Source organism: Galeopterus variegatus, unplaced genomic scaffold (genome assembly GCF_000696425.1).
Source record: "Galeopterus variegatus unplaced genomic scaffold, G_variegatus-3.0.2 Scaffold977, whole genome shotgun sequence".
NCBI classification, from domain to species: Eukaryota; Metazoa; Chordata; class Mammalia; order Dermoptera; family Cynocephalidae; genus Galeopterus; species Galeopterus variegatus.
In genome coordinates this window covers 225,114-243,967 of record NW_007727088.1, presented here as the reverse complement: position 1 = coordinate 243,967, position 18,854 = coordinate 225,114, and the positions used below count along the sequence as shown (strand labels likewise).

At 38.2% G+C, this 18,854-nt stretch overlaps 1 protein-coding gene across 1 annotated transcript in view; it reads left to right on the top strand.

The window, feature by feature from the left end:
- Window positions 1–18,854, top strand: part of LOC103591494 (microtubule-associated serine/threonine-protein kinase 4-like) — a gene marked incomplete at its 3' end in the record, with an annotated part of 269,334 nt that overhangs the window by 156,540 nt on the left and 93,940 nt on the right. The window contains exon 3 of the mRNA XM_008573969.1: window positions 4,096–4,249. Coding sequence (XP_008572191.1) covers window positions 4,096–4,249 — 154 coding nt within the window. The remainder of the gene's footprint in view (window positions 1–4,095; window positions 4,250–18,854) is intronic.

Sequence of the window (18,854 nt, the reverse complement as noted above, 5' to 3'; positions counted from 1 at the left end):
CTTACATGAATTATGTATGATTAGCATTTCCGTAGGACTAATAATTTTCGAGACTTCCCTCAAATCTACGTCAGACTTACCATAGCTATACACCTTTTGACCCTTAACATGGTTACATGCTTCCTGTGACAAACTGATAGCAAGAGCAATTGTGCATTACTTATGTGTAGGTGGTGTGCTACATCTTCATCTCTCTGACTTCTAAATTCAATAATGTGCAAATACACCTCTGAGAACTGTTTTGTGGCTGCTACGGTTTGAATGTGCATTCCCTCCAAGGAGGAATTTCTGTCTAGCCTCAGACATTTTGCCCTTAAATGGATGAGTGGGTTATCACAGGATGAGCATGTGAGCAAGTGAATGTTCTCTTTTCCCCTCACCATGTGATACCCTGTGCCGCCTCAGGGCTCTGCAGAGAGTCCCCACCAGGAAGAAGTCCAGATGTGGTTCCTTGAACTTGGACTTCCCAGCCTTCAGAACTGTAAAGAAATACCCACCTCTCTCTCTCTCTCTCTCTCTCTCTTTCTTTAAAATAAATTGCCCAGTTTCAGGTGTTGTTGTAAGTGACAGGAAACTGAGTAATACAGTTGTTCTTTTTGTAACTAAAGGAGGTTGCAGAAGCAGGTTTTGAGCAAACCCAGTCATCAGGAATTGATATTTGCTGTTGGCGAATGAAGTAAGGATGTATTTCTGGAGAATGTGTTTCAATCTAGAATTCTCTGTGGCTAGGTGACAAGGGAGTCAGATTTGGCTCTCTGGGAGTCCACTGTCTGCTTAGTGAGGAAAATTAGAAGTGTTTGAAGCAAGTGTAACAAACCCAACCTTAGATGCCCTTGAACATCAGTGAAAGTTTCAAGAGTCTTTAGTTAAACTCTTTGTAGTACAAAGACTTTGGGAGTTTGAAAATGTTGGAAAACATTAAATTGCAGTCATTTAAAGGGGAATTTCCACAGTGACGGGTTTGCTGTCTACTGTAAGCTCTAGTGTGATGAAGTGTTTTTAAAGGAATCATGAATGTTTGAATCAGGACAAAAAATGAAATATAAATTGCAGGGCTGTAGTGGACCATTTTGAGAAGCTTTGACTAATTGTAGAAAGAATAGTAAAGCCACTGACAACACAGCAAATTTGGAAAAATGATCTATTTAGAGAGAGCCCTTTTGGGAGGATCTTGGAACATTGTACTATGCTTTTAGGTTTTTCAACTCATATTGTGTTTGAAACAGTTGCAGCCCTCACAGTTCACGGCCTCAATTTTCTGGATTTAAAATAGTACTCACCTCTTGGGGTTGTGATTCTGATTAAAAACCCTGGCTTATGGACTAATGGCTGTGGCTCTATATATGTGATGAAATAGATTTTCTTTTATTCCTTTTTTCTCATGTACTTTCCCATTGCTTTCCTTCTCTTTCTTCCACATTTGTTTCATGCCTTTTATGGTTTTGTTGGAAATATGTAAGGAAATCACATTCCTTATTTTTTTTCATCTGCTTATTTTTCTATCCTCCATTAATTTATGATATAACAGTTTTCCCCAGAGTAATTAATTGTAATTCTGCAAGCTGAAACATTTAACTTCAGGTGAAAAGTTACTAGCAGAAGCTGATGAACCTTAGACAATAAATATTTGTATTTTCTGTGGCTGACTAGTAATTAAGCGAAAATAACTAAGTAGAATGGACCCTAATTTGCCTGATTGCTTTGAGGGTTGGTCATCAGTTCTTGGTGCATTTACTAGGACTACCAGGTGTTATGGAACATTTTGTTCAATGTCTATGGCACATTGCCACCTTGTGGCTGTAAATTTTCCTTGTAATGTAAAAGAGCAGTTTTTTAATGTTTAGTATATGGAACATTTTGTTCAATGTCTATGGCACATTGCCACCTTGTGGCTGTAAATTTTCCTTGTAATGTAAAAGAGCAGTTTTTTAATGTTTAGTCTACATGATATAACCTTATTTTATATGTTTACTAGTATTTATACTTTACCTTGTTGCCACCTTGTGGCTGTAAATTTTCCTTGTAATGTAAAAGAGCAGTTTTTTAATGTTTAGTATACATGATATAACCTTATTTTATATGTTTACTAGTATTTATACTTTACCTTAATCACAAAGTATTTGAGACATCTTACAAGAATATGTAAAATACAGGATAGGAGAATTTAAGAGAGTATCTTTGTTTGTAGCAGAGGCATGCTGAAGTATTTAGGGGTGAAGATCTAAAATGTCCACAACTTGACATTTACTGTGTATGTGTGCATGCGTGTGTGTAGAGAGAGGAGAGATCAAAAAGCAGTGTAGCAAAGGGTTAACAGTTTACCACCGGTAAAGGGCATATGGCTGTTCATTGTACTATTCATACAAATTTTCTGTAGTTGCAAATTTTCTTCTGAAAAATTTCAAAGTAAAAGGCAGAAAAAAAGAAAAAAAAAATCTGGGGTAAGGACATAAACCAGAACCAAGGAGGAGGCAAAAATAGCCTCTGCGTTGTGTATCTGACTACAGTTGAACCACTGATTGGTTTGTGCATTTTCTAGTAGTTGATGGGTAGCTGTTAGGTTTCCCTGGCTACAACCCATTGTCTATGAGATTTTAAGGGCAAAATGTCTGAGGCTAGACAAAAAATTCCTCCTTGGAGCCCCTCCTAGGTAGGGCACTGATGTAATGAACACCAGCCTCAACAAATACCTTGAGATACATATAACTCCTTGTTTGAAAGGGCTGTTTCTTTTAAAAGTGCACTTTGGAATCCCTTTTCCCTACTGATCTGGCTTTGATCCTGGAGTGGATGGACTGCTGACTCTTCAAGAGCCTCTCACTAAAACACTGACTGGCAGTGAGTTTGAGATGGTACTTACTGAGAAATGCTTGAAATCCAGCTGTTTGGTGTTACTAATGAATACACTTGACGGGGGGGGGGGGGGGGGGGGTAGTTGACATCTTGTAACACCTAAGCCAGTGAAGTCTGTTCTATCTCAGCTAACTTGGGAGAGGTTACTGATGAGCAGGGTTAGATTTCTTTTTGTAAAATGATTTTGGATATGCTATAGTGCATAAAAAGGCAAATGTATGATCTAGTCCCTGAATTTTTTCTTCCTATAAATACATTCATGATAGTCTTAATATGAAAAAATTCAAGCAGGTATAACCAGGTGACCACCTCTTTTCCCATGAAAACAAAATAAATCTCAGTGAAACATTCCTTAAAATGCCTAGCTTTAAGCAATGTTACCCAAATCTTTCACATCTGCACATGAATATTTTTGTCCTTAATAGCTATCTAGACATATATATATATATATATATGCACATGTACTTACTTGAAGGTGAACATTTGAGAAGGTATGGCACTATTCAGGTATGAAAGGTTTTCTTATAAAAGCAGGGCAGATCTTGAAAAAAGTGTGTGACACAAGGGGTTCTTTTGTAGAAAGCTGTCTCTTGAATTGATTTTGGTTTCTCTGATTCTTGTGACAGGTTTTCTTTTAGAAAGCTATACAGTGATGTAGGGATGTATTGATTTCCATTAAGGTCTATGGTGCTTAGAAATTTCTCTCCTGTATGTATATTTGTGAGCAACTAAAGAAGTGATCTGTTGCTTCTCTGTACAGCAGTATTCTTCATTTCTTTGGGGGGGAGGGGAATCATGGCTCACAGACCAGTGTATTTTATATAGTGTCCCAGGATACATACACACACACATACACACATACACACATACGTGTATGATGGAATCAAAAATTTTATGAAACAGTGTTTTCCCTTTCTTCATTGGAACCTGATAATTTCTATTCTGCTCCATTAAAAAATACTGGTTATAATTTACTAAATTTGATCTCATGACCCATTAATGCATTGTGACCTGTAGCTTGAAAAACACTGCTTTTGAGATTTTTCAGCAAGCCAGACTCTCCATCAGATGGAAGGTACAACAGTGAAATCCTAAATTCTCTAAAGTAACCAAACTAAAAACAGGGCTGGGAGAAAGGGGTGTAGAGAAGGGAAGGCAAGGAGGAAAGTGTGAGTGGTTGGTCTTTTGTTCTGGGTTGTGTTGAGTGTCCCCAGCAAGTGATGCCGTTCTTTCTCTCTGCAGCTTGACCATATATTATCCCCTCCACCCATGCCTTTTCGGAAATGCAGCAACCCAGATGTGGCTTCTAGCCCTGGAAAGTCACTGAAGTATCAAAGACAGCTGAGTGAGGATGGAAGACAGCTGCGACGAGGGAGCCTGGGAGGGGCTCTGACTGGTGAGTCGTGGGTGGCTTGTAGAGGAGAAGGAATCGGCTTGATTTACAGGTCCTGCATGGCCGTGGAGTTCCACCTGTGAGCATCAGCTTGCTTCAGAATGGGCTTGCTTCTCTGCAGACCATTGGGTAAAACTTCATCCAATCTAGAAAGCAGTTACAATGAGGGTTTTATTAGTAAACTTTACTGAAATATAATTTACATACAATAAACTGTTCCCAATTAAAGTGTACATATGGATGAGATTTGGCAAATTTATATGCAACTGTACTACAATCACGATCAACAGATAAAATGTTCCCTCTTCTCTTCCTAGTTAATCTCACCCTTCACCTCCTTCCCCCAATCCTTGGCCCCAGGAAACCATAGATCTGCTTTCTGTCACTATAGGTTAGATTTATCTTCTAAGAGTTTTATGTTAATGGATCATACAGTGCATACTCTTTTGTCTCATTTCTTTTGCTCAGTATGATGTTCTTAGATTCATTTATGTTGTGTGTATCAGTAGTGTGTATTTAGCTTTATGAGAAACTGCCAAAAGTATTTTCCAAAATTGTACCATTTTACGTTCCCACCAGCAATGGATGAGCAATCCAATTGCTCTGCACCCTTCCTAACCTGTGACATTGCCAGTCTTCTTAATTTTAGCCATTTTAATGGTACATAGTCATATTGCATTGTGGTTTTCATTGTAATTCCTTGATGACTAGATAACGTAGAACATCTTTTCATATGGTTATTGGACATTTATATATCTTTTTTTATGAAGTATCTGTTCAAATCTTTCACCCATTTCTTAATTGCATTGTTACAATTTAATTACTTAATTTAAAATATTTTCAAATCCAGCAAACACACAAATGACTCTTATTGACATGAAAAATAGTCAAGATAAGTTAAAGCATGGCTCTTTAAAAAATCATTCACTATTTAAAATTTTGTCATCAAACTTAACTTTAAATCACTAAAGGTTAGATTTCTATTATTTCGTGCTTTTTCTGCTAAGTATAAGTGTTTTGCAGGAATTTAACTGTTTTTTAAATCCCGAAACAAAGTTTTCTCTATATATGACAGTCTTATCTGCCAGTTCAAAAATAAGTTGAACTACATCTTTTGGGGAGAATTATGGATTTTGACTTTTTGAAGATGAAATTTCTGGGAACAGAACTGCTTCTGCCACATGATCAGTGAGTCTGGAACATTTGACCCAGCACGGCACATGGCTGGGATGGGGAGTGAAACCAATCTCAGGCCAAGGGGAAGAAATTCATCAAAAAATTGCTGCACTTCACCGAGTTTAAGGCAGATGTTTTCACTTGAGTTTTACTGATGTTCTTCTCATGCTTGTTAGGATATTTTTCTTTGTTTTCCTTTTATAGATGCAGGCTATTTGCTTTTTTAAGTGGGAGATCCTAAAGATTATTTAATCTAATCCTTTTTTTATAGATAGGGAAATTAAACCTTAAAGGTTGTCAAACTCACTCCCTTGTTTATTAATTTCACTTTGGGAATTCGCTTATCTTGATTGAACTATTTTTGACAAATAAGAGGGGTAGTAATTGTTTTCTTCATTTATGCTAAACCAGTTTACTTAAATGTTTAAAATAATGCAAGGGTATATAGCTCTTGATGAAGATATATGACCTAAAACATGAAATTTGGTCATTAGTTTAAAGAAAAAAAAAAGCTGGACTTGATTGCCATTTTATAATCTTAACAGTTCTAGCAATTCTATCCTTTCACAATTAGGTCACTATACAATTATTTTTGGTAATTAAATATTTGGTCAGATAATTTTTTAAATGTTTAATAGTCTTCAGAAGAGCTTAAAAGCCTGTTTTTGAGAACAGTTCCTTGAAAGTAGTATTGGAATATGAGAAAACATTCTTAATTGGTCCTGCAGATAGCTTAGCAGAGGATTTAATGAAATAACATATGCAACGCACTTAGCTCAGTGATGGGCAGCTATTAGTATTATGTATGTAACTTATTGAATTTGGGGGGATTTGGAGTTGATGGAGAGCATGGGCTCATGAAAATCAGTTTGGTATCCTTATCTACTGGAATTCTACTTTGTGGCAAGCACTGTATTCATTTCAGGCTAATGTCAGGTGTTGGAGCAGAGAGAAGATAACATTATCCCTGATCTTTAAAAAATGTGGTTTCCACTAGTTTTAGGCAACTGTAAATAATCACATGTGACCTCCACCTTGGGGCATACCCTGTTGCTAAATTTAAATTAAATCAAACTGGTTTTGCTTCCTGAAGCCTATTTCTGATCTATTCTGTTAAAGACCACCCACATTCCCATTGACTAATTTTGTTTTAATCTGAGGATATTTTCTTAGTCAGTATTCTACTTTTCTTAAAAAAAAGTTTGTAAAGTTGTAGTTTATAGTTTGAAAATTTTGTCACCCAATTATCCTTGATAAAGTTCACTAAACTTTTAGTTCTTTGAGAAGGTCTGTGATCTAATAATTTATTTTCCCATAATAATATTGATAGCTAACCATAAAAGCTTACTGTGTGGCAGACACTGTTTTTAGGGAATTACATTTATTTGACTTATTTAACCGCTACAACATTTCTATGTGCCTATGAGGGTGCTCTTATCCCCATTTTACAGATGAGGACAGTGAGGTACAGGCAGGTTGACCATCTTGCACAACGTCCTGGTACTTGTAAGCAGCAGAGCCAGGATTTGGACCCAGGCATTGTGGCTTCCGAGTCCATACTCATGACCACTGCACTGTTCCTAGCATAGTAGGTACCCAATAGGTTAAAAAATAAACTCTAAATTCCAGCAGGATTAATCAGAGTGAATCCTAGGTGGGAGAATCTTTGCTCAGTTGGAATTCGGGGCTGACTCAAACTGTAGGGCTCCTGGACCCTTAATTACAAAAGTAAATTAAAACTAGGCAATTAATACATTAAAACCTTAAAATGTACACATTTGTTAACCCAGCAATTCTGTTTCTCAGAATTCATCACTAGGAAATAATCGTGAGTATGTGCAGAGTATTAACTTTAGTTATATTTAGATCACTCCATTTATAATAATGGAAATTGTATATCCTTTAAATATCTACCAAAGAATATTGATTAAAAATATTATGGTATACACATGAATGGAAAACAATTATAAACATTAAAAATCATGTAGAAAAATATGTTTTAATGTTGAAAGAGGCTCACAACTTATTTTTAATGGGAAATCCTGTATAGTATCCCATGCTGCATATGACTTACTATAACTGTAATTTAATAATTGTATATTTAATGAGGGAAAGGAAAACAATTACTGTCTGCTAAGGAATTTTCTCAAACTAGATGATGGTTGTCTAGGATCCCTTTATAAATGGGCATCTGAAGGATGCTATGGCCTTTTTTATACCCTGCAGTTCAATCCATGAGACAGTTTTTGCCCCTGAGTTTTTTTTGTGGCATTCTGTGGTACATCAATAGCAACAATAATGCTACAGAAGCACAAAAATCTCAATGGCAGATAACAATGTCTTTCTTTCTTGTTCATGTGGCTGTAGGTCAGCTGGGGTTTGGAGCCCAGTCTGGGTTCCACTGGGCTTGGTTCCAGGAAGCAGTTTGGGTCTAGATTAGTTGTATGTGTCTGACTTCTTTCTTAGGGCAGCAGCTACCCAAGCTGTTGTCTTTTCCTGGTAAAAGGCAGGAGCATAAGAGGGCAAGTCCACCTGCATAGGCACATTTTAAGCCTCTGCTGGTGTCATCTCTGCTAACTTTCTCTTAGCTGAGGCCAGCCACGTGGTCAAGCCCAGAGTCAAGGGGCAGAAATACACTCCTTCCACCTTGACACGTTGGCAAGGCTGCAGATACATAATGCTACTAGAACGAAGAGAAGAATGAGGACCAATAATTCATTCTATCATACTTACCTTCTCTTTTTTAAAACAAATCTTTTACAATAAAAAAACTATCTATTTTTTAAATTATGAAAGTAATGTGTTTGTACACAATTTAGAAAGTACAGACCACTATGAAGAAAAAACCAAAAAGTCCATAATTCTACCATGCATAGGCACCCATGATTGAAATTTTGACATTTTCCTCCCAAACTAAATTTTTGAATCACTAAGGGTATTAAATTAAAGGAGAGAAACAACCAGTACCCATTTTGCAGGGCTGGCGTTTAAACAATAGACCCAGAGCTTATTTATGCCCATCATTGCCTGCATTTTATTTATTTATTTATTTTTGGAAGGCTGATGTTGTTTTCTGTCTTCGTGGCCTGCAGCTTGCTAAATAGGCACCTAGGAGCATTGTGTAAATATTGGCTGAGCTTTGGAGCCCCCTGATGAGGAAGTGGAACATTATTCTAATCATTATACAGACACTTAAGTCTGGGCATGGCTATGTGGTAACATGCCTGACAGTTCACAGTGAGGAAGCTGCAGAATGAGGGACAGAACCTCAGATCTTAAATCCTGCCTTCTTGATATGCAAATGAATGCCCTGAGTCCTTGTCCTGCACACCATAGCTGTGATGTATGTTGTAGTTTATTGGTTAGAAAATGAAGGCTTCCTTTCCTCACGCAGAGTTGTGTTTTTCAGAAGGTATTTGGGTTGTTTGGAATGTAAAAGAAAGAGGAATCTCTATATCTGTATAACATACATATAATAATAAGAAATAGCTTTGTAGAAAATATAAATTGGGATTTTTAAAACTTTTAGAATCATAATGTTCTATCTTGGGGGAAAAATGAGAGGTTTTTCTCTCTTGGACTATGGAAATCAATTTGGAATAACATATGAAAATTTTAAAAAAGGCATTTCTAAGTAAATTGGAAATGAAAAACAAACAACACAATCCCAGAAAACGTTCTTTCCTTTAAAATTAACCTGGAGGCCACTGCGTTTGAGTACTGTGTAGTGCTTAAGGGGTCTCCTATCTTAAAGTCTTCCTTAGCTTAGTGGGCAAGTGTAAAAGAATTCAAATTAAAGCTAATTTACATAAAATATGGCGAGTTTATGGGTAGCTCTGGTCTTTAGTAAATATGAGTATTGCTCCTAATTACAATTTATTATTTCCTATATTCTCTAGATTTCTTCGTGTTTGTTAATAGCATCAAAAGATGGCCTCTATAAAAATGGTGTGTGCTAGGATAATGCTTCATGCTGTGACAAGCAAACAAAAGTCAATGGCTTAACACAATAGTTTATTTCCTGCTCATGTAACAGTTCAGAGTAAATGTTTTGGGTTGGTTGGCAGCTCTCTTCCCATGGTGATTTGGGGGCCCACACCCCTTCCATCTTCTGGTTTTGTTCTTTATGGCCTGAGGTACTCTGTTTCCAGTTGGTGGAAGTAGAGAGAAAGAGAGGAGAAATCCTTCTGACTTTTTAAAAGTCCCAGTCTGGAAGGAGCACACTCATATCCATTAACATTCCTCTGGCAAGATCCAGTCAAATGGTCACAGCTGACTGCAAGGCTGGGGCTGGTGTGGGGGAGCTAGGATATAGTGTGCCTGTGGGGCCGTTGCCTCCGGGTCCAGCTACATTGGGGGCGGGGAGCTTGGCACTTACTAAGTCAGGGAGAGAAATAAATTTTAGTAAAGAAATAAGATGTGATTAATTCCATTTTCAGTATGTTACGTTTGAAATGCCTGTGAGACATGCTAAATAGGTGTGTCAAGTAGGACTGTGGAGTCACAGAAGTGGAGAGAATCCTATGTTGAGAAGGAAAGGATTGCTATATATTGGCTGCATCTTAGAGTGAGTGAGATGAGGACAGGAACGTGTCATGGGATTTGACAGTATAGTCACTGGATAACCTTGGGGAGAGTAGTGAGGTGCAGGTAGAAGCTAGAGCGGAGTGGGTTACAAGAAAATGGTGATTCAGGAGTTGGAGATAGCTTATGTGTTGGCATATAAGACTGTAGATAGCTCCTTTGAGAAGTTGTGCTGTGAAAGGGATGAGAAGGTGTAAGCTGGAAGGATATGTGGGGTCAGAGAGAGCCATCTTAGTAGGGGAGCCATCAAAATGTGTTTGGAGGAGATAGATGATAGCCAGAAAAAGTATTTGGAGGAACCGGGCAGGGTATCCAGAGCACATGTGAGAGGGCTGGGCTTTTGTAGGAGGAGGGGCACTTCCTCCATTGTGACAGGAGGAAGAAAGAAATAGAGGCAAGAGAGGTAGTTTAGGCACACCTATACCATGGAATACGGCTCAGCAAAAACGAGACGCGCAACAACCTGGGTGAATCTGCAGAGAACTATGCTGAGTTGAGCAAAGAAAGGTCAGTTTCAAGAGGTTACAGACTATATAATTCCATTTCTATATAACATTCTCACAGGAGGAAGAAAGAAATAGAGGCAAGAGAGGTAGTTTAGGCACACCTATACCATGGAATACTGCTCAGCAAAAACGAGACGCGCAACAACCTGGGTGAATCTGCAGAGAACTATGCTGAGTTGAGCAAAGAAAGGTCAGTTTCAAGAGGTTACAGACTGTATAATTCCATTTCTATATAATATTCTCGAAGTGATAAAATTACAGAAATGGAGAACTGATTCATGACTGTTGGGGCTTGAGGGGGTGAGGAGGAAGGGAAGTAGGTGTGACCATAAAAGAGCAGCATGTGGGATCTTTGCAGTGTGGAAATATTCTGTGTCTTGATTGTATCAGTGTCACTACTCTGGTTGTGATATTGTACTATAGTATTTCAAGATGTTACCATTGGGGAAAACTGGTTAAATAGGGGAACCTGGGATCACTCTATTATTTCTTACAACTGCATGTAAATCTAAAGTGATCTCAAAATAAGTTTAATTTTTAAAATGTTCCCTTTCTCTATCACTGAGTTTAATAAATTTGTTTTTTAAAAAAGCAGGTAGTTTAATAGATTTGGTGGCTTCACTTTTCTTAATGCGTTGTAAGAGACGTAATAACTTCGTATAGCATACATTATACGAAGTTATACGATTTAGCTTGGCTAATGTCTGGAATCCTGCTCACAGTGCCACTTGAAGAGCTCTTAATCCTGTTTGTGACGCCAATTGTAAAGCTAGGTGACCACGCCAGTTGTTGGGCTCCTTTTACCTGCTGGTAATCCTGCACGGACTGGGCTGATTGTTGAGCTAGGGCTGGGTCCCCAGACCCCTCACACGCCAGGCTGGGTCACCAGACTCCTTCATGCAGGTCTGTGAGCAAGGTAACTGGCCAAAAGTCGTTGGAAGTAGGTTTGGGAAAGCATGGCTGTGCTGATGGCGGCTGTCCCAGGCAGTAAACACCAGCCAAAGTGGTGTTGCTGCGCAGGCACACTAACTCCTTCCCTCCACACAATGTTTACTGAACTGCCCCCAACCGGCCCTGAGGCAAGGGGAGCCTGATTAATTTATTCTATTTTCCCAACAAAGGCCCAGTTTCTTTTAAGTTTTTTGAAGCACCTTTTGTAGAATAAAAGATACCTTGGGCCTTAAATCACTGTTGACGTAGAATTTCAAGACTGCTAGGGCAGGAGGATACTCAGAGATAAACCATTATCACCCGCAAAGTAAGGGGGCCTGTTGACCTTTGGCTGGGTGTGTTGAATGTGGCAGACCAAATCCAATAACTGAAATTCCCCAATGCGCTGTACCAAAGAAGAGTGTGTCTAGTGGTCATTTAAAGTTTTGGCTGGCATGATTTTGGAAGTTGTGTGTGTCTGAATATATTTCTATACCAATTTGGCTATTGAAGAATCTTAACAGAAACAAACCAAAAATGTATAGAATATTAGGATTCGCAAAGCACAAAGCTTTCCTCCCTCCCGCCTCTCTCGCTCATTTCCTTTGCTCTAGTGTGATTCTTTAAATAATGGACGTTGGTCATTCTTGTGGGAAAAAATGAATTTATTGAATCCATACATTAAAAATTCAAGGGGTTTGTTCTTAAAATTCTCTATAGGATTGGAAATTGATTTCAGGGTTTTTTCCCCTAGCATTTGATCAATGTGTGGGATTTTCTGAAGAGGCATAATCATATTCCTTTTTGTTTCCACTGTTTCTGTTTATGTGTTTTTAGTACTTGCACATTAAAAATTCAAGGGGTTTGTTCTTAAAATTCTCTATAGGATTGGAAATTGATTTCAGGTTTTTTTCCCCTAGCATTTGATCAACGTGTGGGATTTTCTGAAGAGGCATAATCATATTCCTTTTTGTTTCCACTGTTTCTGTTTATGTGTTTTTAGTACTTGCCTGAAGATCTGTTTCATTGTGATAGGATGGACTGCTGCCTGGCATGGCGGGGCACGGTTTTCCTGTGCTTCACACACCATGCACTTTTAGGTTCTGAAGAGCATGCTGATGCCATGCTTATCTTCCCAGTCCTCATGTTCGTGTGTGTGCCAGTAGCTTCTTGTGAGTCTTTAGTACGTACGAGGAAGCCATAAACATTGAATTGATTATATTACAGTTAAGAGTGTGAAATATTAATTGAAATAATAGAAAATTAGTATTAACTATTAAATCTCACACATAGCAGCCCTTGAATTACTGGGGAGGAGAAAATAAGGTTGGGGAAGGTAAGAACTTGGCTGCTGGTGCCATTTCATGCCAACCTGGAACCCGCATACATAGTTGGACGTAGGTACCTGGCCCTTCTGGTGACACTTTCTTATCATGTACAATCAGACTGCAGTGCACATGCATGGCCATGCATGTGAGGCACTGGCTGCTCATGTGCTGGAACTTGTAAATTGGACTGTACGTAAATCCTCTGCACAACAGAGGCATGGTAGTAGGGTGCATTTAGTAGTGATTAGAGGAGATGTAGAACAGAAAGAAAAGGGGTTGCCTGACTTAAATGGAATGGAGTTTAAAGATAGAAAGCAAGTGCCTGGGTTGGGTGGAGACAGCATGTTGACAGTTTCCTCCGCTGTCTCAGGGTGTCAGGGGAAGGATGTGAGGTAGGGATCTGAGGCCTAGATTCTAGCCCCAAGTCAACCTCTTAAGTAGTCATGCCTTCACTGCTGGTTCTGTTTCCTCATCTGTAAAATGGGTGGATTGGACCGTATACTCTCAAGGTCCCTTAGAGCTTGAGTAGTAAAGACTAATAAATAATTTTAGCTACCTAGGTGAGAGGGAATGGAAAGTCTTTGCAGAGAAGGGTTTTCCTTTATTTCCTCTCACTTTTAGAACTCACACCTCCTGCCCTGCCTACATTGCTACTGTCACACAGAAACACTTTTAACATTGCTGTGCGAGGAAGCCCACCTTCTTCTCTAGTGGGGCATGCCAGTGAGTGTCCTGTCACTGTCCTCTGAAACTCAGCACACCAGGCCATCCAGCTTGTGCTTGAAACTCATTTTCAGTGGCCAGTCAAAACCACCAGGAAAGCAGACGATTTTTAACTTCCTGGATGGAAACTGAAAATGATGCTGACTTTATGTCAGCTGCATAGGAGAAAGAGTAGACAAAGAAATGCAAATGCCACCAACCAGGGAGTTTAAAGATTTATAAAAATTAGTGTTTCTGATATATTAATGACTCTGGTGCTGGTAGCCTGCATTTGTCATTGTCATGTTCCAGTGTCATTCAAGTACTTAATCAATGCATATTGTCATGGCTAAATTTATTTTTTCGTGTTTGCCTCGCCAGATAATTTCTCTGTTCTTTGACAGTACTGTCTCAGGCACCTGCATCAGACCTGGGCCTGAAGGGAGGGCGGAGGGTAAGTCCCCTCCTTGCTTTTAATGTATTGCTGACTTGCTCACCAGGAAAAACTTGTGAAAGAAAGAACAATGTCATTTAAATATCTGTTTCTTTCTTTCTCAATAAGAAAGGTAGAATCATTCTATGGTTTGAATGTGCCCCCTCCAAAATTCATGTATTGCCAAAGGATAGTATTAAGAGAGCCTTTGAAAGGTGATTAGGCCATGAGGATGGCTCCCTTTTTAATGGGATTAAGGCCCCTTTAAGAGGGGCTTCATCCAGGGTTCGTTTGCTGTTCTGCCATGCAGCAAGAAGGCCCTCACCAGACCAAATGCCTGTGCCTGATTAGGCCATGAGGATGGCTCCCTTTTTAATGGGATTAAGGCCCCTTTAAGAGGGGCTTCACCCAGGGTTCGTTTGCTGTTCTGCCATGCAGCAAGAAGGCCCTCACCAGACCAAATGCCTGTGCCCTGATCTTGGATTTCCCAGCCTCCAGAACTGTGAGTAATAAATTTCTGTTCTTTGTAAATTTGCCAGTCTCAGGTATTTTGTTGTAGCAGCACAAACTAAGACAAATCATGACCACTGTAAATTATTAATGCTGCACTAAATTTAGCTTTAAGAAGGATTTTGCATTAGGTAACTCAGCTCCCAGCTTCCCCTTCCCTGTAAAGGAGAGGTGTGTACATATATTAAGTGATATATGTGGACATTCGTTATGGGTTTGCATGTATGCATGCACACACTACATCACATCTGTGGTTTTTATTATGTCCCCTAATGTAGGATGTGTCTGCATTTTTGCCCTCAGTTACTCTGGAGGATAGTAGCAATTACGAATGTCATTGCCTTTTTTTTAGACCTCTGAAACCAATTTGTCTGAGCTCAGAACAAGGAAGAAGAGGTTAGATTGTTCCGATAATCTTCTGTTAAATAAAAACCCACTATGTTTCTGTCTTTGCCTTGTTTGCTGACAATCTCAGTGCAGAGTATTTTGTTTGTTTTGTTTTTGCTCCATTTTGCTAAGTTTTAGGTGCAGTGGTATGTACGTATAAATAACTTTAAAAAGAGGGGGAAATAATACATCATGCACACACCCAGGGCGATGAGTGTTGCCACCATCCCCCCTTAGGTGTATAAAATAGACATGAAACACTCAAATTCCATTCCAAACACCTTCATTTTATTTTAGCTGACTCCTCCACTTCTTTCTCCCGCTCTCTTCCCTGACACCATTTTATTTTGTTCTTTTCTTAAAGGATAGATCACTTTTGCTTTCTTTTATTTGTATACCTATCATTTCTTTTGCTAGTTTGTAAATTCCTTGAGGACTTTTTCCCTGTATTCTCAAAGCAAAGCCCCATGCACTGCAAATACTAAGTGCTTGGTAAATAGGGTTGCCATATAAAATGTAAGACACCCAATTAAATTTTAATTCAAATACACATACTGAACATATTAATAGTTGTTTATGTTTAATGCAATATTCAGGGCGTACATATTCAAATTTATTTAAATTCAAATTCACTTAGGCAGTATGTTTTTACTTGCTACATCTTGCCATCCTATCAGTAAATGTTGGAATGGTTCTGTATCTAGGCATTATGAGATGTGCTGGCTCATAGGTACCTGCATGGTATGAATGGAAAGGGTTAGAGGCATTATACGTACACATTAGTACAATATCCTTTTCTTGTGTTCCCACCACCATACCTGCTTAGTCACATTGGAGTCAGGACCACCTTTGTGGATGACCCCAAGCAGAACTGATAAATGATATACTCAAAGAACGTGAACATTTGTCCTGTGATGATGCCACAGTACTCTCTTGGATTCAAATAATGGGAGATTAAATGCATTTAGTGGAATGGCTAGAAGAAAATGATTAGGCTTTCAAGCTTAAGAGATGATTCCACCTCAGCCCACTGATTTCTCTATTATCATGGCTGAATTCTCTAAAAAGGAATGTAAAGTAGCCTGGCATAACTGTCCCTGTAAAACATAAAACACTGAAACACTGATCCTGGAGTTCATGACTATTTAATGTCATCTGAGCTTCCAGAAGCAGTCAGTGGCTAAGTAATAGACCAGAAATGGAAAGGCTGAATTCTAACCCTACACCTACCATTACTTTTCAAGCAATGCTGAGGCAATTATGATGCTAATCTTGGTTTTGATTTTTTTTCTTTTTCAAAATAAGAGCTTAGAATATCTTTTCCCATCCGTTCACTTGCATTCTGTGTGTGAGCTCACAGGTGTAGTGAATCTCTTGTAGGCAGCATGTAGTAGTTGGATTTTGTTGTTTATCCAGTCAGCCACTCTGTGTCTTTTGATTGGATAATTTAATCCATTTACATTTAAGGTAATTATTGATAGGTGAGGACTTAACTACCACCAGGTTGTTCATTGTTTTTTTAGCTGTTTTGCAAATCCTTTCTTCCTCTCTTACTTTCTTTCTTTTTCCTTTTGATTGGATAATTTAATCCATTTACATTTAAGGTAATTATTGATAGGTGAGGACTTACTACCACCAGGTTGTTCATTGTTTTTTTAGCTGTTTTGCAAATCCTTTCTTCCTCTCTTACTTTCTTTCTTTTTGCCTAAGTGACTTTCTGTAGTAGTATGTTTTTATTCCTTTTTGTTTTTTGTGTATCTGTCACAGGTTTTTGCTTTATGGTTACCATGAGGCTTACAAAAAATGTCTTATAATTATAACATGTTATTTTAAGCTGATAACTTAACTTTGATTGCAAAAAAACTCTACACTTTTACTTCCCTCACCCCACAGTTTGAATATTTGATGTCACAATTTACATCTTTTAGTATTGCATATCCCTTAAATTATTGCAGTTATTATTTTTAATAATTTTGTCTTTTAACCTTCATACTAAAGAAATAAGGATTTATACACCACCATTACAGACAGTATTAGAGTATTCTGAATCTGCGTGCTTACTTTACCAGTGAGTTTTATTCTTTCAGATATTTTTGTGTTACTCATGAGAGTCCTTTTCTTTCAGCTTGAAGAACTCTCTTTAGCATTTCTTATAAGACAGGTCTGGTGGAGATGAACTTCCTCAGCTTTGTTAATCTGGGAAAGTCTTTATCTCTCCTTTGTTTCTGAAGGACAGCTTTGCTGGGTAGGGTATTCTTAGTCAGCAGTTTTTTTCATTCAACACTCTGAATATATCATCCCCCCTTTCCTGGCTTGTAAGGTTTCTGCTGAGAAGTCTGCTGTTAGGCATATTGGACCTCCCTTATATGTTATTTGCTTCTTTTCTCTTGCTGCTTTTAAGATTCTTTGTCTTTGGTTTTTGACAATTTGATTACAATATTTCTTGGGGTAGTCTTATTTGGATTGAATCTGATAGGTAACCTTTGGCCTTACCATACTTGGATATTTACATCTTTCTCCAAGTTTGGGAAGTTTTTTGCTATTAAGTAATTAACTCCTACCCCTTTGTCTTTCTCTGCTTCCTCTTGAGCTCCAATGACTCGAACATTTGCTCTTTTGATACTGTCCCATAAATTCCATAAGCTTTTTTCATTCCTTTTCATTCTTTTTTTAAACAAATTTATTTATATTTTTAAATGACATATAAAATTATATATATTTATCCTGTACAGTATGATGTTTTAAAGTATATATGTGTTATGGAATGGTTAAATGTAGCTAATTAAAAAATGCATTACTTCATTTGGTTATGTATTGGTAATAAACCCAACATGGAACTGGAAACTGTTCCAAAGAAATGTGAATTAGGCTGTCTATAGAAATTTCCTTATAAAAATAGAGAGCCTGTTAGGAAATTTGGACTTGTCTGGAAATTTTTGCTTAGATTGTGATGTGGAGTTTATTTTATCCCTTCTATGGCTGCTTTCATTCTTTTTGTTTCTCTTGTAAAGCTCCTGGTCCCAGACTCTTCCTTATAAAAATAGAGAGCCTGTTAGGAAATTTGGACTTGTCTGGAAATTTTTGCTTAGATCGTGATGTGGAGTTTATTTTATCCCTTCTATGGCTGCTTTCATTCTTTTTGTTTCTCTTGTAAAGCTCCTGGTCCCAGACTCTTCTTTGGCCTCTGCCATAACTGTTTGGATGTAGGGTAATTGTCAGAAATGTTTTGCATCTCAGAGCTGCCAGTGGCATTTGGGTGCATCAATCAAAGCATCTTGGTGTGCAAAAGAGTGCTTGAATAGGGTTCATAATTTCTCCAAAAAATAAGATACTGAGGACAATTTGTCCTTTAGTGTATTGAAGTTCATCAGCTTACTTTGAAAATACACGTTATATTGTGGAGGTGAAAGACTCTTTTGGAGATGTTTTTTGGTGGAGAAAATCAAAGCCAGAAGTGACATGATCTTCTTCATATCAAGTTTAAAGCCTTTGAGTCTTTCATTATTGTTATCATATAAAACAAACAATTGAACCAAATTTGAATATTCTTCTAGGCAATGTGGAACTAAACAATAATGGAAAAATATAATCCCTGGGAGAAATATAAATGAGAGACAGAATGGAGAGTTAATATGCACAGACATAAATAAGTGATGCTGTAAAACTCCAGTGTGTTCTACATGCAGAGTATTGTGCTAAGTGTGACATGGGGCTACAATGGTAGATGAGATACAGTCCTAGTTGACACAGAGTTTACAATGTAGTACAGCATATCGTGTTCAGAAATAAATAGTACTCTGTACACATGCACCCACATACAGAAGCAGATGATGTAATGGAGAAAGGTAAGGCTCAAAGCACTTCTGGTTGTGGACTTAATGCCAATGAGGCTAAAATGCGTGAAGTGTCCTGGAGGGGGTCCCAAACCACCACTGAGCACAAACTGTGTATTCAACATGTGCTGGGCAGTTTACATGTCTTACTTACTATCATCACCACTAGGGGTGAGGAAATAGAAGCTCAGAGAGGTAAGCTAACTTATCCAGGGCTAT